The 24,609-nt window shown below is 39.3% G+C and overlaps 1 protein-coding gene across 2 annotated transcripts in view; it reads left to right on the plus strand.

The window, feature by feature from the left end:
* ANKRD28 (ankyrin repeat domain 28) overlaps positions 1–24,609 on the plus strand; it is an 87,600-nt gene that overhangs the window by 26,918 nt on the left and 36,073 nt on the right. The window contains exons 1-3 of one of the 2 annotated variants that reach the window (XM_083404682.1): positions 5,088–6,556; positions 7,382–7,465; positions 22,716–22,794. In XM_083404682.1, the coding sequence (XP_083260808.1) occupies positions 6,440–6,556; positions 7,382–7,465; positions 22,716–22,794 (280 nt within the window). In that variant the 5' untranslated portion in view covers positions 5,088–6,439. Of the gene's footprint in view, positions 1–5,087; positions 6,557–7,381; positions 7,466–22,715; positions 22,795–24,609 lie in introns of those variants that run through there. The other variant, XM_083404683.1, reaches the window with a different exon arrangement.

A 24,609-nucleotide genomic window follows, 5' to 3' on the forward strand; every position in this document is an offset into this window, starting at 1 on the left:
TGAAGCAAAATGTTACCCCCCCCAAAAAAAAAACTTAGATCACAGTCTGTTGTGCTGCTGCTATCACTGGTTTCTTCCTATGAAGTACGAATTATCGGGTGCTAGAATTTGTTTTTAGTGATTTCTTGTTGTTAAGATGCCAACTGGAAAACTCCAGTCTGACAGCATTGTCTCCTGGCTACTGAATGATATGAGTAATCATACTTGCTCCCAGAGTCATATGGGATCTGGAATTGCACATGTGTGTAGAAGGTGGTGGAGATGACAGTGTCTCTTTTCTGCTGTTTGGTGTCAGTCTCTCAGACCTCATGGCTTCAACCTTCAGGATAGGAGTTTCTTAGGGAAAACATGGGGAGCTGCTGCCACAGTGATGGGAGTTTAACAGGCCCTGTAAGCAAGCTGAAGCAATGTTGTGCCTCTCGGAATCCCACCTACAAGAAGCCTACAACATACTATTCTAAGAGAAGCAAATCCTATCGTTTCTGATAAGCTGGAGTCAGTTTCCAGCAGCTGTGGTGTGTCCTCCTTGGATTTCCTAGTCAGAAGGGCTCATACCAGGAGAGAACTTTGGAGACAGTGGAATCAAGAGTTAGTGTTGTTGAACGACAAAGAACTAATGGTCTGAGAAACAGGTATTTTGAAGGAAGTACAGTCAACAACCTTTTCACACAGAGGTTATGTTCCCCCTGCTCCGTGCGCATCAGCAGAGTGTGTATAAGCGTTCCCCACTCCATTATGCCCTGCATCTTTTGGTTGTTGCCTGTGCAGAGAAGGGAGGCAAAATCCTTAAACGATTCAGATAGAATAACTTGAGGACAGTACTACAGAAGAGATTCACTCAAACTTAGAAGAAGTAGGATATGATCCCTTCATGTTCTGTGACAGTTATAATTGCTATCATTAGCTATAATGACATAAGGATAGCTTTTTATTATCGCCCAAAAATATAGCACTCTGTGTCCATATGTCATATTCTATGTGGCATATGGGTATAGCATGTAATTTGCTAATTATACTTTCACATGGGTGGGCAGTAGCAGAATGTCACTTTTAAATTCCCAGGTAATGCTGTGCTGTATGGAGCTGATTCTCTTCAGATGAATTCTTCCCGGAATACGTTTGTTTCATACTCTTATTAACAATATTGTACGTACTTTCAAAAGACGTTATTGCAAGGCAAGTAGTGCTTCTGTAGGTATATTTAATGCATACAGTTAAGAGTCCTTTTTAGTAGGTATTTCGATATTTCAATGCTTACTGTAACAAGATAACAAAAGTAGAAGTACATTCATTTTACATGTCATTTTCCTTGTTCTCTGCGACTTTTAAATGACAGACAACTTAATTTTGTTTTTAATATTAATTTCTGCAGCCAGGCATGGAGTTAAGATGAACTTGTGATTTTTATATGGATGAATTTGTGACATATCTAGCAGCTGTGTTTCATCTAGTACCTGACTTGCTTATGCTTTTTGAAAATATATTTATGCCAGCTTTCCTTCCTGCATTGTTAGAATTTGCTTAGAGAGGGCTTGTAGTCACTAGAAATATGCTTAACATTTAAAAAGATACTGTATTAAATATATTTGCAAACACACATTTGGGAATGTTCTGTTTTCTTTCTTGTGATATATAGGTGCAGTCATTGTGTTCTGTGTTTCCTACCCCAAGCCAAGTTTGGTATATATAGCAGAGCTTTACCTGCATATCTTGATAGGCAGGGTTCCTCCAGAGGCTTACCCTTAAATATCAATAGGGGCAGTCCCTTGTGATTTCCAGAACCTAAGCCCATTCTCATCTTTTCTTTCTTTCCTACTGCTCTGAGGGTTTTGTTTTGTTTTTACAATCAAGTTGCATATAATATTTGTGAAATAAACAAATAGTTTAACGTCTGCAGCACTGTGTCCCAGTACTGCCTTATAACCTTCCATAACACCCCCCCCCAAAAAGCAATTCCTATTGAAAATTAGCCATGAGAGAGGGTGAAAACCAGTGACATTTCATACACCCTCCTTTCCTTGCAAACTGGAACAGCTAGCCAATTGGGACCCAGTTATTTGTAAAAGGAGGGACATTTTGTGACAGGTACCTACAATTAATTCCAAGAACTTGATTGTTGACACCTGTGAATCACATACAGAGCCCGCACCACTGATGAAACCAGCAGCAGCGAGTGACCTTGTCCCTATGGGACACTATCAGATCCAGGCTTTGAATAGCAAGGTATATTTAACTTTTTCCTCTCCCCCCTCCCACCTCTGCAATTCCAGTACAGACAAAATTCCAGTTCAGGTGATGGGAAGTCTATGTGACTCTGTTTCTTTCTTACCACTCACTGAAAATGTAGTTTTTGGGGCTGCTGAAAATTGAGTGAATGTTTATTTTAATGCCTGGAGCTGGCCTCCAACTTCATTAAATCTTGTGTTCTTAGGAAAGGTGTGTTTGTTGAATATCTGCCTCTCTGCAGCTTTTAAAGGCACAGGAGCTCTGTTAAGAGAAAAGGTAGTAACCATGTTGTTCCCTGAAGACATATGCTCTGAGGCATCTAGGCTAACACTAGCACCCAGATTGCTAGTTTTTATTTTCTGGGTCTGTTGTTTTGAGTTTACAAAAAGCCATATATGGAAAAAAAGAGGGGGGACACAATCCCGTGCACTTAGAAGCAAGTCCTGGTTTAGCTTTAGAAGCTCTGGCTGGAAGCTGCTTCACTTACCACCGATATGGCCATGCTAAGAAGACCTTTACCTGTTTAATTTTTGCATGTCAGGTTGCTGTTAAAGGCATAGGAGCAGGGCCAGTAATAAAAATGGGGACTTCTAAAACTGCCATCTCCTATACTTTCTTGGGAGCGAGCCTTACTGCATTCAGTACACATTCTAAGTAAACATGCATTGGATTGGGCTGCATGTTGCAAAATAACTCTGGAGGTAATATTTGCATTATACTTCTGTAAAGGAGTGATGTATTTTCACTACCGTGTAAGTACTAATTATATTGATGAGGTATGACTTGGCATTGATTACTTTCACAATCCTATTTTTTAAAAAAAACAAAAGCAAGACTTGCAGTGTCCAGTGGGATTTATTCTCATATGACCGTGCATAGGATTGCAACCTTGCAATGTTCCACCTACCATTAGCTCTGTTAGCCTTAGCACTTCTTACCATAAGCTGCCCATCCCTTTGCCCCACCAGCCCCTATTGGTGTTAGCTGCCTTTGCTCTTTAAATAGAAAAAAGAAGGGCAAAGTGCTTCTAGTTTTCCGCAGTTTTAGATAGCTTCAGCCCAATCCTATGCATGTTTACCCAGAAGTAAATCTCAGGAGGCCTTTTTGGACATAATGTTCCAGACTAAATAAAACTATAGTTCTGTTGAGCCAGGAACATTATGTTTGAAAAGACTCACAGAAATTTACTTCTGGGTAAGCATCCACAGGGCTGGATTGAAGTTGTGAAACCATAGTATTGAGAACATTGGACCTGCATGTTCCCCCTTCTCCCCCCCCCCCCACCTTTGGCTCCTTCACCCACTGATCTCAGTGTCCTGATACGTTTAAACCAGAGCTCCATGTTGCTTCTGAAATGGGAAACTCTCATTTAAATAGAGAGGATGGAAATTTCAGAGCCAGTGCATAAAGGGGAACATGGTGAGCCTCAGTGCTCATTACTGACTTACTAAACTATGGTTTAGTAAACTAGGAACATTATGACCATACAAGATCACTGTGTTCAGTGTAACTTAAGGTAAAGGGACCCCAGACCATTAGGTCCAGTCGTGACCGACTCTGGGGTTGCGGCGCTCATCTCGCTTTATTGGCCGAGGCAGCCGGCGTACAGCTTCCGGGTCATGTGGCCAGCATGACTAAGCCGCTTCTGGCGAACCAGAGCAGCGCATGGAAACGCCGTTTACCTTCCCGCCAGAGCAGTACCTATTTATCTACTTGCACTTTGATGTGCTTTCGAACTGCTAGGTTGGCAAGTCAGTAACTTATTTCTCCCAATTAAGAATTCATAGGATAGCAGACTTAAAACATCTAATGTCCAGTTTTGAATGCATTGTTTTAACCAAGTTTCATTTAAATAAATGGGATTAATTTACCAGTATGAGGAAATGCCTGAGGCGACAATGTAAACAAAAATGGTTTCTAGCTAAAATTTCAAAATCTCCGAGCTGAGGACAGCTGAGTCAGTCACTTGGAATTTTGTTTAAAAGTATTTTTCTTCTGAAATGTGAATCTTGTTTCATTGTATACTGCTGAACTTATTTTTCACCACAGAATTTGAAAATACCAGTGTTTGGTTGATACCTGAAAATTTTGATACTTAACCCATAGGAATATATCTACAGTATTCATATCCAAAGCAGCTTACAAGATACTTCAGATATCTCTTGTTATGGTCATTCAGCGCATATCCGTTGAAACTCTGCTAAGTCTTTATTTTAAGATCTGAAATTGAGAACCTTAAAAATGTAAGGTTACTTAATATGAACTGGAAGTACTGTTGAGTTAAAAAAGCAACATTTCCAATACTTTGGGCATATGACCCATTTATATAATACACCCACAGATCACTGCTACAGCTCAGCAGATTCAAACTAAAGCTGTAAATTCAGATTATTGGATGACATTTTTTGTTAGTGTTTGTTAATATCCTCACTTTTCTTAGGTGCTTGTTAGCATGCTAAATATGTCTTTTACCGGCAACCCAAATATTTCTGGTAAGCAGCTATTACTTTGTATAATGGATTGATTTTTTTAAAAGGCTTTTTAATTCCTAGTTTCTAAAGACTAAAAAGTTGCATGGCCACAGAGGGTTAACTGAGACCGTTCTGAGAATATGGTAACATATGAAAGCAGTTATGGGTTGGAATTGTTTATTTTCCTACATTGTTAGTCAGCAGTGCCAGTATACGAGTTTCCTTGTGGCTTTTAGTGGAAAATGTTAAAGGCTCAACTGAAATCTTACGTTTTAACTGAATTAGTCACACAAAACTGGCATCGATATTCTGTGAGGGCTGCCCCAAAGCTGCTTTTTTCCCTCCCCCTGCTACAGGAAGTTGCATCCAGAGCAGTAGCTCAGTTATTTGGTAAGTGTAACATGTGAGCATTACTAGGCATTTCATTCTGCGGATCTATTGCTCTGTTGGAATACTGCTGCGGGTGCGATTTTTGTGTCCTGTTAATGTGTTCTGTAATGACCTTTTTAAAGCACTAGCTTTTTATACCGTTTGCGGTACCATCTGCTGCATGAAAAATCCTAACTCAATGACAAAATTTGGATAAATAGAGCATTTAACGTGAAGAACCACAGGACTTGCATAGACACAGATCTTCAAATAAAGAAGTTGGCTGAAAGATGATGCGTGGAGCCTGATTTTCTCCCCCCTCCCCCCCCTTTTTACATCGGTCTGAATGAAGGCTATAATGGAACCTCTATTCACACAGTGATCAAAAGAAGCGCTCGAGTGATGAACTACTTCTGCAGGAAAAGTCTAAAGCAATAATTCAAGTGCTTGTGTTTGTGGTGTTTTGCTAAAACGTTGTTACCGGCATTTATATCTTACGTGTTCGTTGTTGGAGCAGCTAGCTAGCTGATGATGATGGAAAACAAATGTTCTGCATTTCTTTTCTGACTGATGGAGTAGCGTTCTGTGTTACGGTCTGTTGGGGAATCTAGATTGAAGAAGCAGTATTATTTGAGTCTCATTGTCCTTTGTTGTCTGACTCATCACATGTAAATGTACTGCAGCTTAGCTGTACATTGCAGGCATTTTTACATGGAGAAGAAATGTCAACCTTGGAGCTTTAGTGCTGAAGAACTGTTGAGTTATACGTTGCTTTTTGTGTGATGGACTTTTGATTTTAAGGCAGTAGCATTTTTAATTGCGGAATGATTATGACCTGGAACACTTGGGGCAGTCATGTATGCCTTTTTCGGTAGAAATCCTGCTACCGTTAGCTGGAGGCTGACCTTGCTGGAGTGGGGAGAGCTGTGATCATCTCTGCCAGAGCAATTGTCTCTTGTTTCATTCTATACAGAATGGTGTTATGTCGTCTATAACAATGATTTTACTGTTTAGGTAGTCTTATCCTGTAGAAATTAAACAAAAGCAAATTGGCTGGTGAAAGTTCAGAATTTTTATATATACTGTTGTAATTTCTACTGTAAGAGGATATTTTAGTAATTGAGTGCTATAAAGGAATAGCAGAACTATTTTAGCAGAACTTTTTATGGAATATTTTGGAAAACTTCATTAGCTGAATATGTTGTTGAATTTGACAAATAGAATATAATTTAAGTTATGCCATTTTAAATATTTCAAAACAAAGCACTAGTGTTTCTAAATTATGTTTGAGAGGAAAAGAACTTTCTGTGCTGTCTTGGCTATCCTTGGGACAAGGCTGTTACAAATCTAATTTTCTCCTTCAAACGGGTCGAATGAGTCGTGTGTGTATTGTTGTTTTGGAGGAGGTGGAAGATGATTCTCCCACGTTTATTTCCAAACTGCCTCAGGAAAGCATATCTCTACATCCTTCAGCTTCAGGACATTGCTTGGTAAGAGATTCTTGCTAAATATGTCCTGTTTGTAATTGTGGTTCAAGGCTCCATTGACTTGCCATAAATATGAAACTGTAGCTGGTATTTATTTTGCTGAAGTAGTTAATATGGTTGTGTAGATTCACTTCTGTGTCTAACGATAATCCTAATGAATGAAACAAATTCTCTAGATTGTTCCTTTTCAAACCTTAAGGAGTGCTCCGGTCATTGCCTTCAAAAGTAAATTGGGAAAGAAGTGAATTTTGTAGCAAATTGTTTCTAACACAGCTCCTAAAATAATTGGTTATGTAGTCTTTCAAAAACCATATAGTATATTCTGTAGTAAAGCAAGTCCCATTCTTTAAAAATATGGAAAATAGATCATGTGATGCAGGGCTACTAGTCCAGTAACATTGTAATAGTGGAGTAGTTATTATTTATTGCTTTGGCAATAATGCTTTCACATGTTTATGGTGGTGGTTAGCACATGTAGATATTTTTAGAAATAGATGTGTTTGTCACCAGATCATTTAGATGTACTGCACTTCCTTATTTGTCTATCACATTGCATGCATGTGTCTAGTTGTTTTCTGTTTCTTTCAGAAGGCATTCTGCAAAATTAGTATGCAATAATCAGGTATTTTTTTATTTTTATCTTGTATAGATAATTAGTGGAGTATGGTTGTTTATGTAGAAGAGCATTTTAAAAGAGTGCATTAGACAGATTTTTAATGAAGTATTTGTGATATGGAATGTTTTGGTACTCGTCTAAAACTGTGGTGGAATAATTACACCTGAATAGCATTAAAATTAAAATGCTTTCTCTGTTTTCTTATATTTTAGCCACCACTTGTTCAAGCTATATTTAATGGGGACCCTGATGAAGTTCGTGCACTAATTTTTAAGAAAGAAGATGTTAACTTTCAGGTAAATGCCTTATTTTTTGCTCATAGATTTTATTTTATTTTGTTGTCTTTTTCTTCTTATCTGAGACACTCCAGAAGTCTTTGTAATAAATTTATTGATTTACGAAATATAACTTACCCTACTACTATTCTGTAAGATTTTACCTACATTTGGTGGTGAACTAATTAATCTGTTTAGTTTAAAGAAACACTTGCCTATCTTTCTTCTTAAGTTTTTAAGATATTGTAGTAATAATAATAAGACTGCACTAAATTGCAACAAAGTTACCAACTCAAATACGGTTTCTCCACCATATACCACTATCCAGGCTCTAGTTACTAATAATCCTTACCCACACCCATAATTCATGTTGGTGTTCAAGTCATCTCATTTTAGCCCTTTCATAAAACCAAGGGAAAAGATGGGGGGCAGAGGAATGCCAAAATATTTCACTTTTTAGAGCTGGTAAACTGGATCAGGTTTCCTGCTGCCATGTTGGTTGTCCAAACTACTCATAATGTGACCTGTTCTTTGGCAGCTGGATAGACAATTGCAGGCCTTTTTTTTCTGTAGGTGCAAGATGCTTTTTAATATTGCAAAATAAGTCTAATGAATTTCCCAGCAGCCAATACGTTTCATGTACAAGCGGGACCTGCCAAAAATAAATAAATGTGGCATTGTGGAATTTATTGTTCAGCCACCCCTGCCGCCTTCCTTGATAAGTCATTCCATTTCCCCTTAGTTTTCTCTCTTATTTCTATTCTCTTCCCAACAACCAGTCAGCATTCCATGCCCACTGAGCATGCTCAACCTGCTCATTGGAATGTTTTGTGAGCTGTTGTCCCCTGATACTTCTTTCTTGTGCATGAGTGGTGCTGGCTACATATGAACTGGCATTAGGAGAATTAAGATAATTATATATGATGATCCTGTTATTATATTCATGCATCACAATTCTTTGTATATTCACTTGGAAGTGTCACATTTAGTTCAGTGGGACTTACTCCCAAGTAAGGAAGGATGCATAGCCTTGCAACCTTAGTCATGCAGTTATTATGATCATACTAATTATCTGATGTTATATGATTTATCGTCTGACTGCTGTTAGAAACAGGATGCCTGACTAGATGAGCCCTCAGTGTGAGACTAATTCAGTGTTATACATGCCTACTCAGGAGAGAGACCTGTTTAATTCTGTGGGATTTTTTTGCTAGAAAAATGTGGCCTGTAATTCTAATTCCAATTTTCTGGGAGTAAGATCCATTGAATTCAGTAGGACTTGTTCCAGAGTAGACATAGACACTAGGCTTTTAGTCTATCAACATTCCAGAGGGATATGGTTTTAAGTACTAATCGGGTATTTAGCATACAACTTATTTTTAATGCTGTTTTACAAAATATGATGGGAAAATCATGCTTTATTATGACTTTTAAAGAAGTTCTTACTGTGTATGAGGAAAATAGTTATAGGTTTACTGGCGAAATCTTGGTTTAATCTCAACCTGACTAGAATTAGGCACTGAATTTAGTGGTTGTTACTAGTGGTTTTAAAACAAAATGTATTCTTTGTATACTGGGTAACTTTTGTCATGATGGGTGTTGGCTGGTGAAAATGTGTAATGAAAAATAAATGATTGAAATCAAATGTCATTGAAACAGGGCCGCTCATTAGAATTTTAAACCAATGTTTCAAATGCAAGATCTAGTGCACAGTAACTCTATTATAGTTGTGTGAGCCAGAGCACAAGATGCTTTCCAAAAGGACACAAGGATTTGGTTGTAATAAAGCCTACAGTGAGGATAGGCTCTGTCCTAGTTGTATTCTTCTTTATTCTGCAAGTTATGAACAAAACAGGAATTGAGTGAGTTGTGATCCAACATGTGTAATAAAATAATACATGATTAGGGTCAAACCATTCCCAATTTGTCCTCTGTTCAGTTGGTGGTACAGGCAGCCTCCTGTTTACGTGTGTTCAATATGTGTGCAACCGTGTATACGCACATCATGCTGAACCCGGAAATGTCATAAAAACAGCACTAAAAAGGTGGAATGGGGTGTTTGCAGGCATTTTCAAGGGGTTTAAATTATACGTGATTTCACTGATGCGACCAGTGCCTCAAAACGTAGTCCTTGCATAAATGGGGGGCTGCCTGTATTGTAAGTGTTTCAGAGTTTCAGCATGTTAAGTAGTGTGTTATTTTGTAAAGTAAATAATGCTGAAGTGCCAATTGATGGTGGCACACATATTACAACGAATTATAATGCTTAGTTGCTGCAAACCTTCCTTGATGGTTGTAGGCTAGCGCTCGAATCCTAGAGTGTGTCCTCTAATGTGTGCACAGATCTTCTGTGGTTGGGGATCTTCATTGATCGATGCATGCTGGGGAATTTTGATAAAGTTTATCTGCTTATAGTGATAGGGCAAGCCATTTGTGGAGGAGGAGCTCTTAGAACTCCCAGGTCTGAAACAGATTTGTGGATGAGGGTTGTGATATTTTCGTTTCGGGGAAATGTTATATTCTTCACTGTTTGGGTTGTCAATGAACATAATTTAGTCTGGAGTAAGCAGGGTTTTAGTTGAAACTTTGGAAGAAAGAGAGTTCTCCCCTGCTAATTATGAATAAAACTTGACAGCATCCATAGGAATCATATTCAAGTATAATTGGTGAAGATACAGTAAAAGCACAAGCAAGTGCAGTTGCTTAACTTCATTGGCTAGGATCTGTAGAGCTTGTTCATGAGTGGAATAAATCCTGGCTGGGTGTGTGTTGAGTATTTTCCTTCTATCTGCATCCTGGAAGGAAAACACAGGGTAAGGTGTAAGGTAGGAAGGGATGTCAGCTTCTGGGTGCATGTGATGTTCTTCCTAGTTCTCTAGATCCTGGTCGCTGTGCAAGAGTAGCAAACATTCAGTGCTCTGCTAAGGTTGAATAATAGTTAAACAGTAGTCTGTTAAAGTTGTTTCCTGCCTTTGGCCTAAATTTACTCATTGTTGTCCACTCATCAGCCACTGATGGAGTTTCTGGGGAGGTAAAAATTTGTTCTAAATTTTTACCGTGTTTAAGCTTGAGGCCATGCTATTTTGCGTTTTGTTGGAGTCACCATGCATGCTCTATAGTTATAGAAACAAAGCGGGATGGAACCGTGTGCAAAGGCCCTCCATTGTGCATTGGTAGTTCACTAGCACAGAAGAGACATTTCTAAAAATAGACACTGACCAACATAATGTTTCTAGACAAACATGATTTTTCATTTCCTTTTTATGTAAAGATGCCAACAAACTGATTAGTCATTTCCTCCCATTTAGTAATGTAAGTTTGCACTTACTTAGAAGTGTTAAAATAAAAAATAAAAAATTGTCCAGTAGCACCTTAGAGACCAACTAAGTTTGTTCTGAGTATAAGCATGCACGCGAAAGCCTATACCCAGAACAAACTTAGTTGGTCTCTAAGGTGCTACTGGACAATTAAAAAAAAACAAAAAACTTTGTGTCAGACCAACACGGTTACCTACCTGAATTTAGAAGAGTTAGAAACAGAGCAATGAAAGCTAGGAGCTAATGTAATTCCGTGTCATAAAACACACCTAGAACAATGGGAGTTTTGAACGCTGTTTGCATAGTGGAATAGTGCATAGTGTGTTTGCATAGTGTGAATAGTGGAATATTTTTCTACAGGCAGAGAGAGTCCTCCCCAATTTCCAGGAAGGGATAGTTCACACATGGTGCTAGGCCATGATTTAACTTTATGTGGGGAAAACTTGGTGAATCCAAGAGACTACTGCACTCTCCCTTCCTGGACTGCCAGGACAAGGACTTCTGCTGATATTACTTTCTGTCTCAATGAATCTCAGCTTGTTTATTTACATTTGTATCTCACCCCAATCCTGGGGTAACAAACATCAAATGCTATACAGTGCAGTTTAAAATAAAACAATTTTTTGACATATTTTAAAACATTGTAAAGCCATTTAAAACATTTAGAATATCTAAAACAACAACCATATACCCTCAAAGTTATTAATTTCACATTTACCATGGCTAATATCTGTCACTCATCAAATACCTGGGTAAATATAAATGTTTTAACATGTGCCCTGAAAGTCAGTGAGGGATATAGGTGCACCTTACCAGGAAGGCCATTCCACAAGCAGGGAGCCATCACTGAGAAGACCAGGATCCTTGCAATAAGATGAATCTTCACATTCATGAAAGTGCAGCACTTACAATATTTTGAATTACAGTGGTACCTCTGGTTACGAACGCTCCTGGTTATGAACACTTCAGGTTACAAGCTCCGCTAACCCGGAAGTAGCTGCTCCTGGTTGCAAACTTTGCCCCAGGATGTGAATGGAAATCACGTGCCGGAGGCGCACGTGCAGCAGGAGGCCCCATTAGCAAAAGTGCGCCTCAGTATAAGAACGGTTTCAGCTTCAGAACGGACCTCCGGAACGAATTAACTTCGTAACCAGAGGTACCACTGTAACTATCATTGCAGTATTACTTGGGCATGTCTAAATTAATGGTAAGCTAGATTGTGGAATAGTACTGATCTGAGGCATGTGTAATTTTCATCTGATCTCCCAACCTTGCAGAGAGTGCAGATATTGTAGTTTTGCTGGAAATTGTTTTGGAATGGAAATGAACATGCTTACCTACTTTTGTGCTACAGAAACAAATAAAGCATATATTAAAATCCCTCAGTTCCATTGTTAGACACACATTCATTTCTTCTGATCATCCGGCTGTGAGGCATGAAGGCCCGCTCCCTGCAAGGCCCTTTTCATCTGGCCTAGGTGGCGGGATCCAGATTCACCCAGCCCTACTTTGTTAAATATGTATTCTGTAGTTGACCTCCTTTGTAATATTTTATTTTGAAATCTTTATGATAATATTTTAGTTTACTGTTATGTTGCTTTGACAGTATGCTCTATATTTGACTTTCTTCAGATTGTTTTATTTATGTTTTATTGATTTAATATGTTTAAACCGCTTTGAGATTTTTCTTAAAAATATAAAGCGGTATAGAAATTAAAAAAAAATAAAAAAGTAGTAAAAATTTGTTGGTCTTATCCTTGATATATTTCTGCAACCTCAGCTACAGTAGTTTTTAAAATGACAAATATATCACAATAAAATCTGATCCCGCTATATTTGTACTTGGAACTACTTTCACCTTACAGATATAATCGTTTTTTAAATGACCAACTAAGTAATATAGAGAGGGATGCGGCTGGCGTTGTGGTCTAAACCACAAAGCCTAGGGCCTGCCAATTAGAAGGTTGGTGGTTCGAATCCCCGTGACGGGGTGAGATCCCGTTGCTCGGTCCCTGCTCCTGCCAACATAGCAGTTCGAAAGCACGTCAAGTGCAAATAGCTAAATAGGTACTGCTCTGGCGGGAAGGTAAACAGCGTTTCTGTGCGCTGCTCTAGTTTTGCCAGCAGCGGCTTAGACATGCTGGCCACATGACCTGGAAAAACTGTCTGCGGACAAATGTCGGCCCCCTCAGCCTGTAAAGCGAGATGAGCACCACAACCCTAGAGCCGTCTGCAACTGGACTTAACAGTCAGGGGTCCCTTTACCTTTTAAGTAATAAAGAAGCTGAAAACTAGAGCCAGGATTCAAGAACTTTAGGCTATGTGATGGGGGTTTGAACAGCTGATCCCTATGTTTTTTAGTTTCATGCTCTTTAACTCCTGGTCTATGACCTTGCATCCATGGTAAAAGGGAGTTTTCCAAGAAGAATCCAGTTGTTTTTAGGTAGAAGACATGATTTGAAATATGAAAGTACTTTAAGGAGGAGATAATGAAGACCTCTGTGTATGTCATATCTCTGTAAAAGTGTAGATGTTAACACTCTTGTACTTGTGAAAGCTATAGCCTTTGACAGTACATATTTTTCTTTCTTTCTTTTTTTACTTTTAAGAAAAGCACAGAAATATATGCCAGAGAGCCAATTATAGCTTTCCCCTGGTGTGCTTCTGTAGTGTACATGAGTTGTTTCGGGGGTTTTAGGTTTTTTTTTTTTTTAGTTGGCATGCATCAGCTTGTATGCAACCAAATAGAAATGAATTAAATAAGGAAATCTAGCAAAACACCAAGCAGAAATTAATTAACTTCAAAAGTAGATACTGCTTTGGTCTCTCTGTTTTTTGAGGCATTAATTATTTAAAAGATTAGTGGATAATTTTCTTTTGCAACTGGAACCACACACAAGCACAGATGTCATAAAAAAGAAAAATGCCTTGTTAAATTGTATTCTCTTCCTAGATAATATTTCAATTAGTAGCTTTCACAGATGTCAATTTTCACTGATCACAAGGTGCTGCTTCTGGTAACATTGCTTCTGTGTGTCTTGCAGAGTTTGTGAAACATCATCTTCACTATAAGCAGCCATGTTTGAATGTGGTATATACATTTTTAAGTTATACAGAACATGTCTCTTAGCCAGGGTGCATGATGTTTGCTGTGTTGCTGGAAGTACAAAGGGAAGCTATATGCCTGTAAAAATTCAGTGATAAAAACTGCCCCCTGCTCGTCCTATAGCTGCTTTCCCCAGCCTGGACATGCAACACTGTCAGGTTGTGTCAGTGGCAGCAGCAAGACAAGTTCTGCAAAGCAGCTGTATTGGCTCGAAGCCTTAGCCTGGGGCGATCAGCTTCCATTGCAAAGAGGCTTGAAACCGAATTTTCTGGGTAGGACTCATGAAAGCCAACCTTATTGCAAGTAACAGAACATCCCTTTGGAGAGTCACTTGTGGGCAGCAGCATCCCTTGTCAGCTGTTGGAAATGTGGATGGCTAGCTTGTGGTCCTGGGTAGGAGGCAGGGTCCAGGGAGTATCTGTGATACTACTCAGAGTAGGAGACTGAGTGGAGGTGGAGGATATTGCTGTGATTTCTCTTAGGTGAGAGATGGATAATGTATGGGAATGACCAGGTGAGAGCTTGTTGGTTACAGCATTAAAGATCAGGAGATGGTTTGACTGGAAGGGTAATTTCCAGGGACTTCATTTATTGAATATTTTTGACTGCTGTAAGCACAGGTACTTTAATGATCTTTTTTTACCTAGTTCTTATTGCAGTGTTTTTTTAGTTAATGCCATGCTGCTGCCTACTGCTTGTAATTAGATCTTTTATTGCCGCTAAAGTGGGGAGTATGTTGGTGGGGTATCCGTATGCCCAAGTAGTCATGATTTCAGAGCTGGGAGAAATGAGTGGTCCTGGGGTAAGAGTGATCATGAGCAATGGAAGATACGGTGTGTGGTGAAGGGAATAGCTTCTGGCAGGACTCCCCTTTTCGGTTTTCCTTTAGCCCTTACCTTAGCTCCCTGGTTATTCTATCACTAAGCCTTACAGCTGTATGGTGCCGTCATCTAGTCCCAGATCAATTCATATAGTGATTTGATTGTGGATTACAAAGCAGTCTTAAATGTGCATTACCAAGAATTAGGTGGAGGAGCTGGGTAGAGTAGATCTGACCCAGCTGTGCCCATCTAGGCAACAGCTTGGGGTCAGTTTACTTGAAGCATTGCCTAATTTTATTTATTTAGCAAAAATTATATACCGCTTGCTTGTAATATAGAGAACGTCTAAGTGGTTCACAAAAATAGAAAGTAAAACATTAAAATTACTGATTAAAAATGAGTTATAAAACATTCAAAAGATGACTAAAATCAACATGAGCTAAAACAGAGAAATACATGCAACTTCTACATGTCTAGATAGGCTTGCCTAAGCCAAAATGTTATAAGCAGGCTTATGAAGGTGCCTGCCTGATGTCAGTGGGCAAGGAATTCCAGAGTATATGCTGCCAGACGAAAAGATTGATTTCTTACAAGTTTGGAATGAGTATTGTGTGGCATCTGTAACAGATTATGGGATTAGACAGGTAAACTGATCCCAAGCAGTTAAGAGTTTTATATATTTATAGTATCACCTTGAACCTGGTCCAGTAGCGAATAGACAACCACTGCAGATCTCTGAGAAAAGGTGTTTCATGCAGGCAGCTTCTCACTCCTGTCAGCAACTGTGCTACAGCATTCTGCAATGACTGCAGCTTCCCAATCAAGTGCAAGGGAAGCCCTGCATAGAGTGCACTGAAGTAATTCAGTCTTGAAGTCACCAGTGTCTGAAGTGCTGTGTCAAGTTTTCCTGGCCCAAGATCAGCCATAGCTGTCATACTGGTCGCTGCTGATAAAAGTTACTTCTAGCTACTGAGGCTACATCCAGAAAAACTCCTAGGCTGCTTACCTGGAGGAAGCACAAATGCTCTCCATAGCAGACAGTTGATCAATTTCTCAGACACAGGAGCCAGTCGCTCACTGTACCTTTGTTTTGCCAGGATTCCAGCTCAGCTTATTTTCCCTCATCCATTCCACCACTGCATGCAGGCACTGGTCCAGGGACCTCATGACCTCTCCTGACTCAGATGTTATGTGGAATGTCAGCAGTGTACTGATGTTAATGTGCCCCCAAACTCCTAATGATTGCTCCCAGTGGCTTCACGTAGATATTAAATAGCATTGGAGGTAGAATAGTGCACTGCGGCATCTCAGCGGTTTGGGAAGCACTCTCCTAGTGCTGTCCTCTGGACTTTGTCCTGTAGGTAGAATGGGAATCATTGTGACACAATGCCCTCTGTTCTCATTCTCATAGAGCTAGTACAAGAGGATAAAAAGTAAAGGTACCCCTGCCCGTACGGGCCAGTCTTGACAGACTCTAGGGTTGTGCGCCCATCTCACTCAAGAGGCCGGGGGCCAGCGCTGTCCGGAGACACTTCCGGGTCACGTGGCCAGCGTGACAAAGCCACATCTGGCGAGCCAGCGCAGCACACGGAAACGCCGTTTACCTTCCCGCCAGTAAGCGGTCCCTATTTATCTACTTGCACCCGAGAGTGCTTTCGAACTGCTAGGTTGGCAGGCGCTGGGACCGAACAACGGGAGCGCACCCCACCACGGGGATTCGAACAGCAACCTTTCGATCGGCAAGCCCTAGACGCTGAGGCTTTAACCCACAGCGCCACCCGCGTCCCCTGTACAAGAGGATACCATGGCCAAATAGCATTGAAAGCTGGGGAGGGGCTGAGAAGCAGGAGGAATGTCACACTCCCTGGGACCCATTCTATGTAATGGTCATCCACCAGGGTGACTAAGGCCAGGTCAGCCCCATGTCCAGGCCTAAACATAGTTTGCAACAAGGTTAAATAATATGTGTCTTCCAAGAATGCTTGCAGCTGCCCCATCACGACTCCTCCACTACTTTCCCCAAGAAGGAGTATTTGTGAGCTGTTGATAGTTATTTCAGTCCAGAGGGTACATGGCTGGTTTCTTTAGGCGTGGCCACACCATCACATCTTTCAAGACAGCAGGTACCACCGTCACCTTGCCTCATATGTGTCTATCTGACCACTTTGATCTTCAGAACTTGTACGTTCACAAGTGCCACATGATGTTCATTGCACATTTGTGAGAAGTCTTTTAGAGTGGCAGCACCAGGGCTTTTCGAGCTCCCTGCTTGTTAACATTAGGCAGCAGCCTTTCCTACAATGTTTTGATCATCAACAAGCCTACCCACGCATAGTATTTAGTTACCTGTATTAGTTTAAAATGTTTTACTGATTTTGGTTGTTTTAAATATAATTGGTTTGCATATAGTTGTTTAAACCAGTTTTGTAGATTTTAGCTGGGTTTTTAATCTACAATTTTACTATGCTCAACACTTTTTAATCAGGTAGTTTATACATTTTTCTATGTAATAACCAATGTAGCATCACCACCAATAATTTATTACTTGTACCTGCCCATCTGACTACCATATTTTTTTCATGTATAAGACAATATTTTTTCCTTAGAAATAATAGGCAAAAATTGTGGGTTGTCTTATACACGAATAACAGAGGAGGGATGGGCGATTGGTGGCAGCAGCCAGCAGGAGATTGGCAGCGGTGATTGGGCATGTGATTTGCTGCTGCAGCAAGGCCTGCTGATGATCGGGTGTTTGGGCTTTTGTTGGCAAGCGTGCAGATATTGGTGGCCGCGGTATTACGTGCAATTTGCAGTGGCGGGCAGGCTGTAGAGCAATTGGCAGTGATGATCCCCCCCCCCCCCAAAAGCTCAATGACTCTGGGCAATTCCCCCCTCCCCAAAGTTTTTTGTTGCAGTCCCAAAAAATAGGGGTTGTCTTATACATGGGGGCTTGTTATGCATGGAAAAATATGGTAATTTACCCTAGTCACTCTGGGCAGTGGTACCTTGGGTTACATACGCTTCAGGTTACATACGCTTCAGGTTACAGACTCCACTAACCCAGAAATATTACCTCGGGTTAAGAACTTTGCTTCAGGATGAGAACAGAAATTGTGCTCCGGCGGCGTGGCAGCATCAGGAGGCCCCATTAGCTAAAGTGGTGCTTCAGGTTAAGAACAGTTTCAGGTTAAGAACGGACTTCCGGAACAAATTAAGTACTTAACCCGAGGTACCACTGTATAGCAGAACAAAGCAAAACAGAATATAGCAGAACACAGCCCTCCCACCAGATGTCAAAGAGAAAAACAACTACCAGACTTTTAGAAGACATCTGAAGGCAGCCCTGTTTAGGGAAGCTTTTAATGTTTGTATTAAAATACTATTGTATTTTAATATTTTGTTGGAAGCCGCCCTGAGTGGCTGGGGAAACCCAGCCAGATGGGCGGGGTATAATTATTATTATTATTATTATTATTAAACATCATACATTAAAAGGCTGGTAGGTCACTGTGGTCCATAAAGCTTCAATCTCCCTCACTAGGAGACATCTGAGTGCCTTTTCCAATACCTTGGAACACTGTAGGTGCTGATACAGAACAGGTTCTGTATGTTTCAAGAGATTTGTTGATGACACTAATATGAAGTGTGTAATCGACCCAAACCTTGGCAAGAACTATTTTTAGGCCATCAGGATTTTACTTGATTTTAATGTGAACACTTTATTAGCAGTACAGCTTGAATAACACTTATATTTTATTGTCTCAGAGTTTCAATGTGCTAAGTAGAAAGAACTGGAACTGAAAGTATAAAGGGACTATGCAACCGTCTTTGCAGCTACAAAAAAGTGCAGCACCACTCTGCCAAATGAGATGCCAAGAGAACACACACACACCTTCTGTTTGCTGTGATTCTAATATTTAAGGTCTTAATTAGGCACCTCTTTTGTAATGCATGAAAAGACAGCCCTTGTTCTCTGAATTTTGTGTGCAGGGGCCTGTTTTGGTTTATTTTATTTTATTGCTTAGTTGCATAATAGGTTCAGTTTTGAGCTTCAGTGTGTTCCAGAAGATTCAGACTTGTGGAAGCTAGCAGTTCTAGCATATTGTTAAAGCATGTTGAATTCAAACTGTAACGAAAGAAATTAATAAATTTTGAAAACTTCCTATATTTGGGTGAAATTTACTTGGACCTGTGCAGTTTAGGTCTACAACAGTGAAGGGGAACCTATGACAAATGGGCTTAATTATGCCTGGTCTGGGTCCTAATTTGGCCCATAAAGCCTTCCCCCACAGGTCATGCCTACCTGTCATTATAATGTGATGTCAGGTGTAGGGCAGGTAGAAGACATGTCCACAAAGGAGCTTGGCGAATGGGACTTGTTTGATTCATGTTGAAGCAGAGAGAGGAAAGCTCCAATTTAAGAAGCAAGTTTCATTGATTGGCACTGAGAGCACTCCTTCAAAGGAGCTTGTTCCATTCAGTCAAAGGGGGGCAGCACCTTTGAAGGGTATACATTCAAGGGAGTTCACTCTGATCAGCTGATGAGTGTTTGCAGTAACCCCCTTAGAACTTTGGCAAGTATCTTTCCACATACGTTAACTTGTGTGAATATATATATATATATATCAGCATAAAAGTAATATTGTTGTAATCATTCAAGTCTAATGGTGCTTTCAAAATACAGTGGTACCTCGGGTTAAGTACTTAATTCATTCTGGAGGTCCGTACTTAACCTGAAACTGTTCTTAACCTGAAGCACCACTTTAGCTAATGGGGCCTCCTGCTGCTGCCGCACCGCCGGAGCACAATTTCTGTTCTCATCCTGAAGCAAAGTTCTTAACCTGAGGCACTATTTCTGAGTTAGCGGAGTCTGTAACCTGAAGCATATGTAACCTGAAGCGTATGTAACCTGAGGTACCACCGTATAGCAAATATCTAGTTGCACCCAAACATGTGCCTTGGAGGTTGAGTTGATTGTTCTTTATTTAAAAATGTGGGTATTTGTATGGGGGAAGCAGTGGGAGAGTGGATCTTCCTTATGCAACAATAGCGAATCTCGTTGCATCTTAAAGAGTGGCAGATTTATTATTATTTAAGGTACAACAAAATTCCGTTTTGTTTTTGCTGCAGTTGTGGAGAAAATAACTCGCGAGGTAGTAGTATTGAATGGAAAAAAGCAACCAGATGTTTTCTGTGCTAGTTGGTGGCCATTTATTACACATGTTAATAGGTCCGCAATGCAGAACACCTGTGTTGGCTGCATCAGTACAAACCCGGGTTTCCTGATTGGTTTTGCTTTATTAAAACTATGTTTGTGTGTGTCCTATCTCCTTTGGGTGACAGAGGCTAAGATGATATGATATGTAAGAACCTTGTTGAAGGAATGACAAAAATAGATAGTAAACAAACATAAATGGAAGATCATACAACAGAATATGAATAAGAATACTTGCCTGGCTTGCTGTGTGTGTGTCCAGTATTTTAAGAGTAATGAAGTGAAATATTTTTTAAAGTAGTGTTTGAAAACAATACTGTTAAAAGATATTTATTCTGCTGTGAAACTTCTAGATCCACGATAAGATAGTAAAAGTTAGTGAGGATAGTACTGCATTCTGTCAGGCTGCAGCAGAAGGGGATTGGGGGAAACAGGGTGACTCCATCTGTTCTATTGAGAGACTAGCAAGTCCTTTCTCCTTTAACTTTTCATTTCATCTGGTTGCTAGACTTGTAGTGTAGACCTAGTGCCTGAGTGTAGCTTGCCCCCTGCTCCCCCGCCCAATATTTCTTTTATTTCATGTCTTTTGAAGAGTGTAAGCCTGAGGGCAGGGACTCCTATTAGTGATTTTTTAAAGCCGGGCTTGGAGCATTTTCACTGAAGAGCACATGGAAAACACTAATGCTAATAATAACATTTTTCTGGATTAGTAAACAATGACATTCTTAGAAAGAAACTAGGCATTTACAAAGCATCATTCAATATAGTGTCAAGGCCTCTAGCACGTAGCCTTGGATTTTCTTGTTTCTGATTTGCGCTTTGTGAAGTAAATTGACTTATATTGGAAGATGCATGCATACAGAATTCAGGAAACCACACATGGAATTGTTGTGAAGCTTCTTTTCGTTCATGTCTGCCTTCCATTTTCTGGTTTGTGAAAACTGAAACCATTTTTCCCAGTCCTCCACACTACAGTTTAGAACATCAGGAGAAAGCTTCACTTCCTTCTCTCTCAATTTCCTGATTTCCCCACATCACAGTTTGTTATAATATCCAAAACAGCAAAGTGGTTTAAGCAATATTACTGTAATTGGGAAGGAACATTCAAAGAGCAGTTTGCATATTTGGAAGTAACAGCACATCACAGTTTGAGGCAGTGAAGTGAGGTATATCATTTTTATTACTCTATTCCTATATGGACTATTTTCCAGTTTTAGAAATGTGTTTTCATCAAATTTATTAGGCTGCAATCCTGTATCCACCTTCCTAAGATTAAGTGCAATTGAACTCAGTGAGATTTACTTTGAATAGACATAATGAATGGACAAAATACAAGTCAAATTCAGCAACTGGAATGCATACAATACTGGTGGAAACTAGACTAAATCACAATTTTTTAATGATGTGACAGTCCTTAGGGAGTACTTATGCGACAGTCCTTAGGGAGTACTTATGCACCCACAGCTCTTCCAGCATGCTAAAATGAGTAAAATGAAGTATTAATAGTTCTTCATTTTTTTCTTAAAAGTTAAATAATGGTATGCTATTGAATGGGCATGACTTAATATATTTACAAGTATTCCAGTAAAAATAAATTTTTGGGCTTGTTTCAGTATATAGCATTTGAATTGCACTAAGGCTGCTGTTCTACACCCTAACGTGGGAGAAAGTTCCATTCAATTCAGTGGTGTTTACTTCTGAGTAGATATAGGGTTGTACTATAAGTGAAACTTTAAAAAAAAATCAAACAAATATTTATTTTGCTCTTTAATTAATTTGCTTGTAACTGGTAGCCTTGCTCCATCCTCTCATGAAGGGTTTTCCAATTCTATTGGTAAGCATTAACTGGAAATCCGTACTGATGGATTATAAAAGGGAGATTGGAGTATTTTGCTTGGCTGCTAATCTACATTAAGTGTTCTTGATTATGGAATGGACATTTGTACTCATCTCCCAAGGTGTTTAACAGTGCTATGGTGTTAACTATGTTTCTTAAAAATATAAAATACAGTGCTTGAAAAAGAGCTTTACACCAGTGATTACCAACCTTTATGGACCACTGGGCACATTTTGAATTTTGAGAGAGTGCTGCTGATGCTACCCACAAAATACTTGCCATGATGAGTGGGATAACACAAAACAGCTGCCATGGGGAGTATCATATAACAAGATTAGATAGCCACTCCCAACAACTTTATGATTACAATGGGAAGTCAGCTAGGACCTCCAGCTTAGGATCATGGAGATCACACCATTATACAATATGGTTTCACATGCACACTTTGATGCAGTTGCTATCTAATAGCAACAGGGAACATTCCTCAGTATCAGGAAAATATACAAGGTAGCTGCACCACACACACACACACACACACACACACACACACACACACACTTCTCAGAAATTGATTAGAAGATATCTGCACATTTTGGCCCATAACTTCATTTCTAGGAGGGCTAAATCCTTTTTTAAAATGAAAACTCAGAATCTAGGACACCTGCCCATGGGCACCAATTAAAGCCTTTGTGGACACCAGGGACTCAGCTACATTGGCAAAGAAAAAATGCTTTACGGTATATGTGTTGTTTATGCATTCTAACACTGTAACACTCCACACTGTGGAGTTCTGTTTTTGCTTACCCGATTTTTCATACAAAGTTTGCAATGTGTTTAACTGAAACACTTCTTTGATGTGTGTAGATCCAGCCCAGGTTGCTGACTGCTGCTTTACACCATTATTTTTAATTAATTTGTAGGGAATGCTTCTACCACTTGTTATTATTTATTAAATCTTTCCTCCTCTTGCAACAGGATAATGAAAAGCGGACCCCTTTACATGCTGCTGCGTATCTGGGAGATGCAGAAATTATTGAGCTACTTATTTTATCTGGTATGGTGCTTTTCTTGGTTATGGACAAGATGTGTGACGGGAACAGTCATTTTACAAGTTCTGCAAATGTGATAAGAGATATGAACAGTATTGAATTTAACCTTTCAGGTGTTTAATGTACACACAGAACTAAAGTTTTGGTCATCCATTTTTGTTTTGTTGTGAACAACAGTAGAATTATTAAAAGTATTGCATAGCTAGCTAACTATTTAAATACTGCTTCTATATTAAAATAAATAAATAGTGTAGCTACCAAGTTTCCAGTTTTGTTTAAATCATTCCTTTTGTAGATAATTTTACATATGAACTAAATAGAAGATATACTATTACGGAAAACAGATTGTTTCTCTGTTGCTAATATGTTTTTGGGAAGGCGAGGCCATGCCTATTTGTGAACATTTGTTGAAACTGAAATTTGAAATTACATGAGCGTGAATCATGGAGGCAACTTTCAGTATTTTCTATTATTGCATAAATGAAAGCTTGCTAAACATCAGTTCAGTTGAAGGGAACTGAGGTAATGCTGGCACAATTGAGCAATATGTGCCAGGGAAGGTTACTCCTGTCTTTGATGTTTCACTGATAAGTAAGCTGTTTAGGAGAGGGGTTATAGCTCAGTGGTAGAGCACATGTGTTGAATGTAGATGTCAGGTTGAATATCTAGAGTTTTACGTTAAAAGAATCAGATAGCTGCTAGGCAACACCTCTCCATCTGAGACCTGGAAGAGTTCTTGCCAGTCAGAATAGACAGTACTGGGCTAGATTGACAAATAATCTGATATGGCTAGATTGACAAATAATCTGATATGGCAGCTTCCTGTTTTCCTTTTTAAAAAAGTGTTTCCCCTTTTTTCTGTTCCACTTCATCTGGTGCAAATCATTATTATATTCAAGTTTGAGTAGTATGATAATGTGGAAAAGGATGGTGCCTTTCTTGGAACAAATACCCAAGGAAACAGTTTTGCTCCTTTTTTTCTTCTCAGGCCACCTCTAGTATATTTTCTTTAACAGACATGCCATTTCATCTCTAAATGTTAGCGTAAGATTAATGCATGCATCTGTTCTAGTGTTATGCAGGCAGTCCATTAACTAGTTCCCATAGGTTTTTCTGATAATGTAATTTATACCCTGGGACACTGAGTACTATTTTCATTTTAATGTTGTAAATGCTGAAATTAGTATGTGTATATTTCTGTTAAAGATTAGACTTGATGGGAATTGACATTGATGCTGCTACTAGTCTCTCCTTCATAGGCATAGAATGTTTTAATGTGGGAGAAGGTGAAGCCAAACAACTTACTATTCTTCCTCTAAAATTCCTGTCGTCTAGTTTGCTTACAGTGTAATGCTATGCATGTTTACTTAGAGGCAAGTCCTATTGTGTTCAGTGGGGCTTCTTTCCAGAGATACATACATAGAATTGCATCTTTAATCTTTGATTTTTGTTTGATAGTATTGCTTTGGGACTACAAGTGCTGCATTCCTGAGTATTTAATGAACAGGCATGAAATACTGTCAATTAGCTGGGTATATACAGTATGTTGTTTTAATATAGAGCTAATCCTCAATCATCAAAGAAAAACAACTGGATTAAAGGGAATAATTTTCTAGTCAGAGAAACTGAATGGGTAGGGATAACAAGCATACTGGCTTATTTACTGCTTTATGTTACTGCTTTCAGTACTGAACAATTCAGGAAACTGGCTGTTGGACAAATTAAAATTCTGGTCATTGTCAGGGAGAAACAAAAAAACTGCAATATGCAAAAACATTTTGTTTACACTCAATCTGTATTTACTCTGCAGGAATATTTTA

Source organism: Podarcis tiliguerta, assembly GCF_965153285.1.
Source record: "Podarcis tiliguerta genome assembly, chromosome: 12".
Taxonomy (NCBI): domain Eukaryota; kingdom Metazoa; phylum Chordata; class Lepidosauria; order Squamata; family Lacertidae; genus Podarcis; species Podarcis tiliguerta.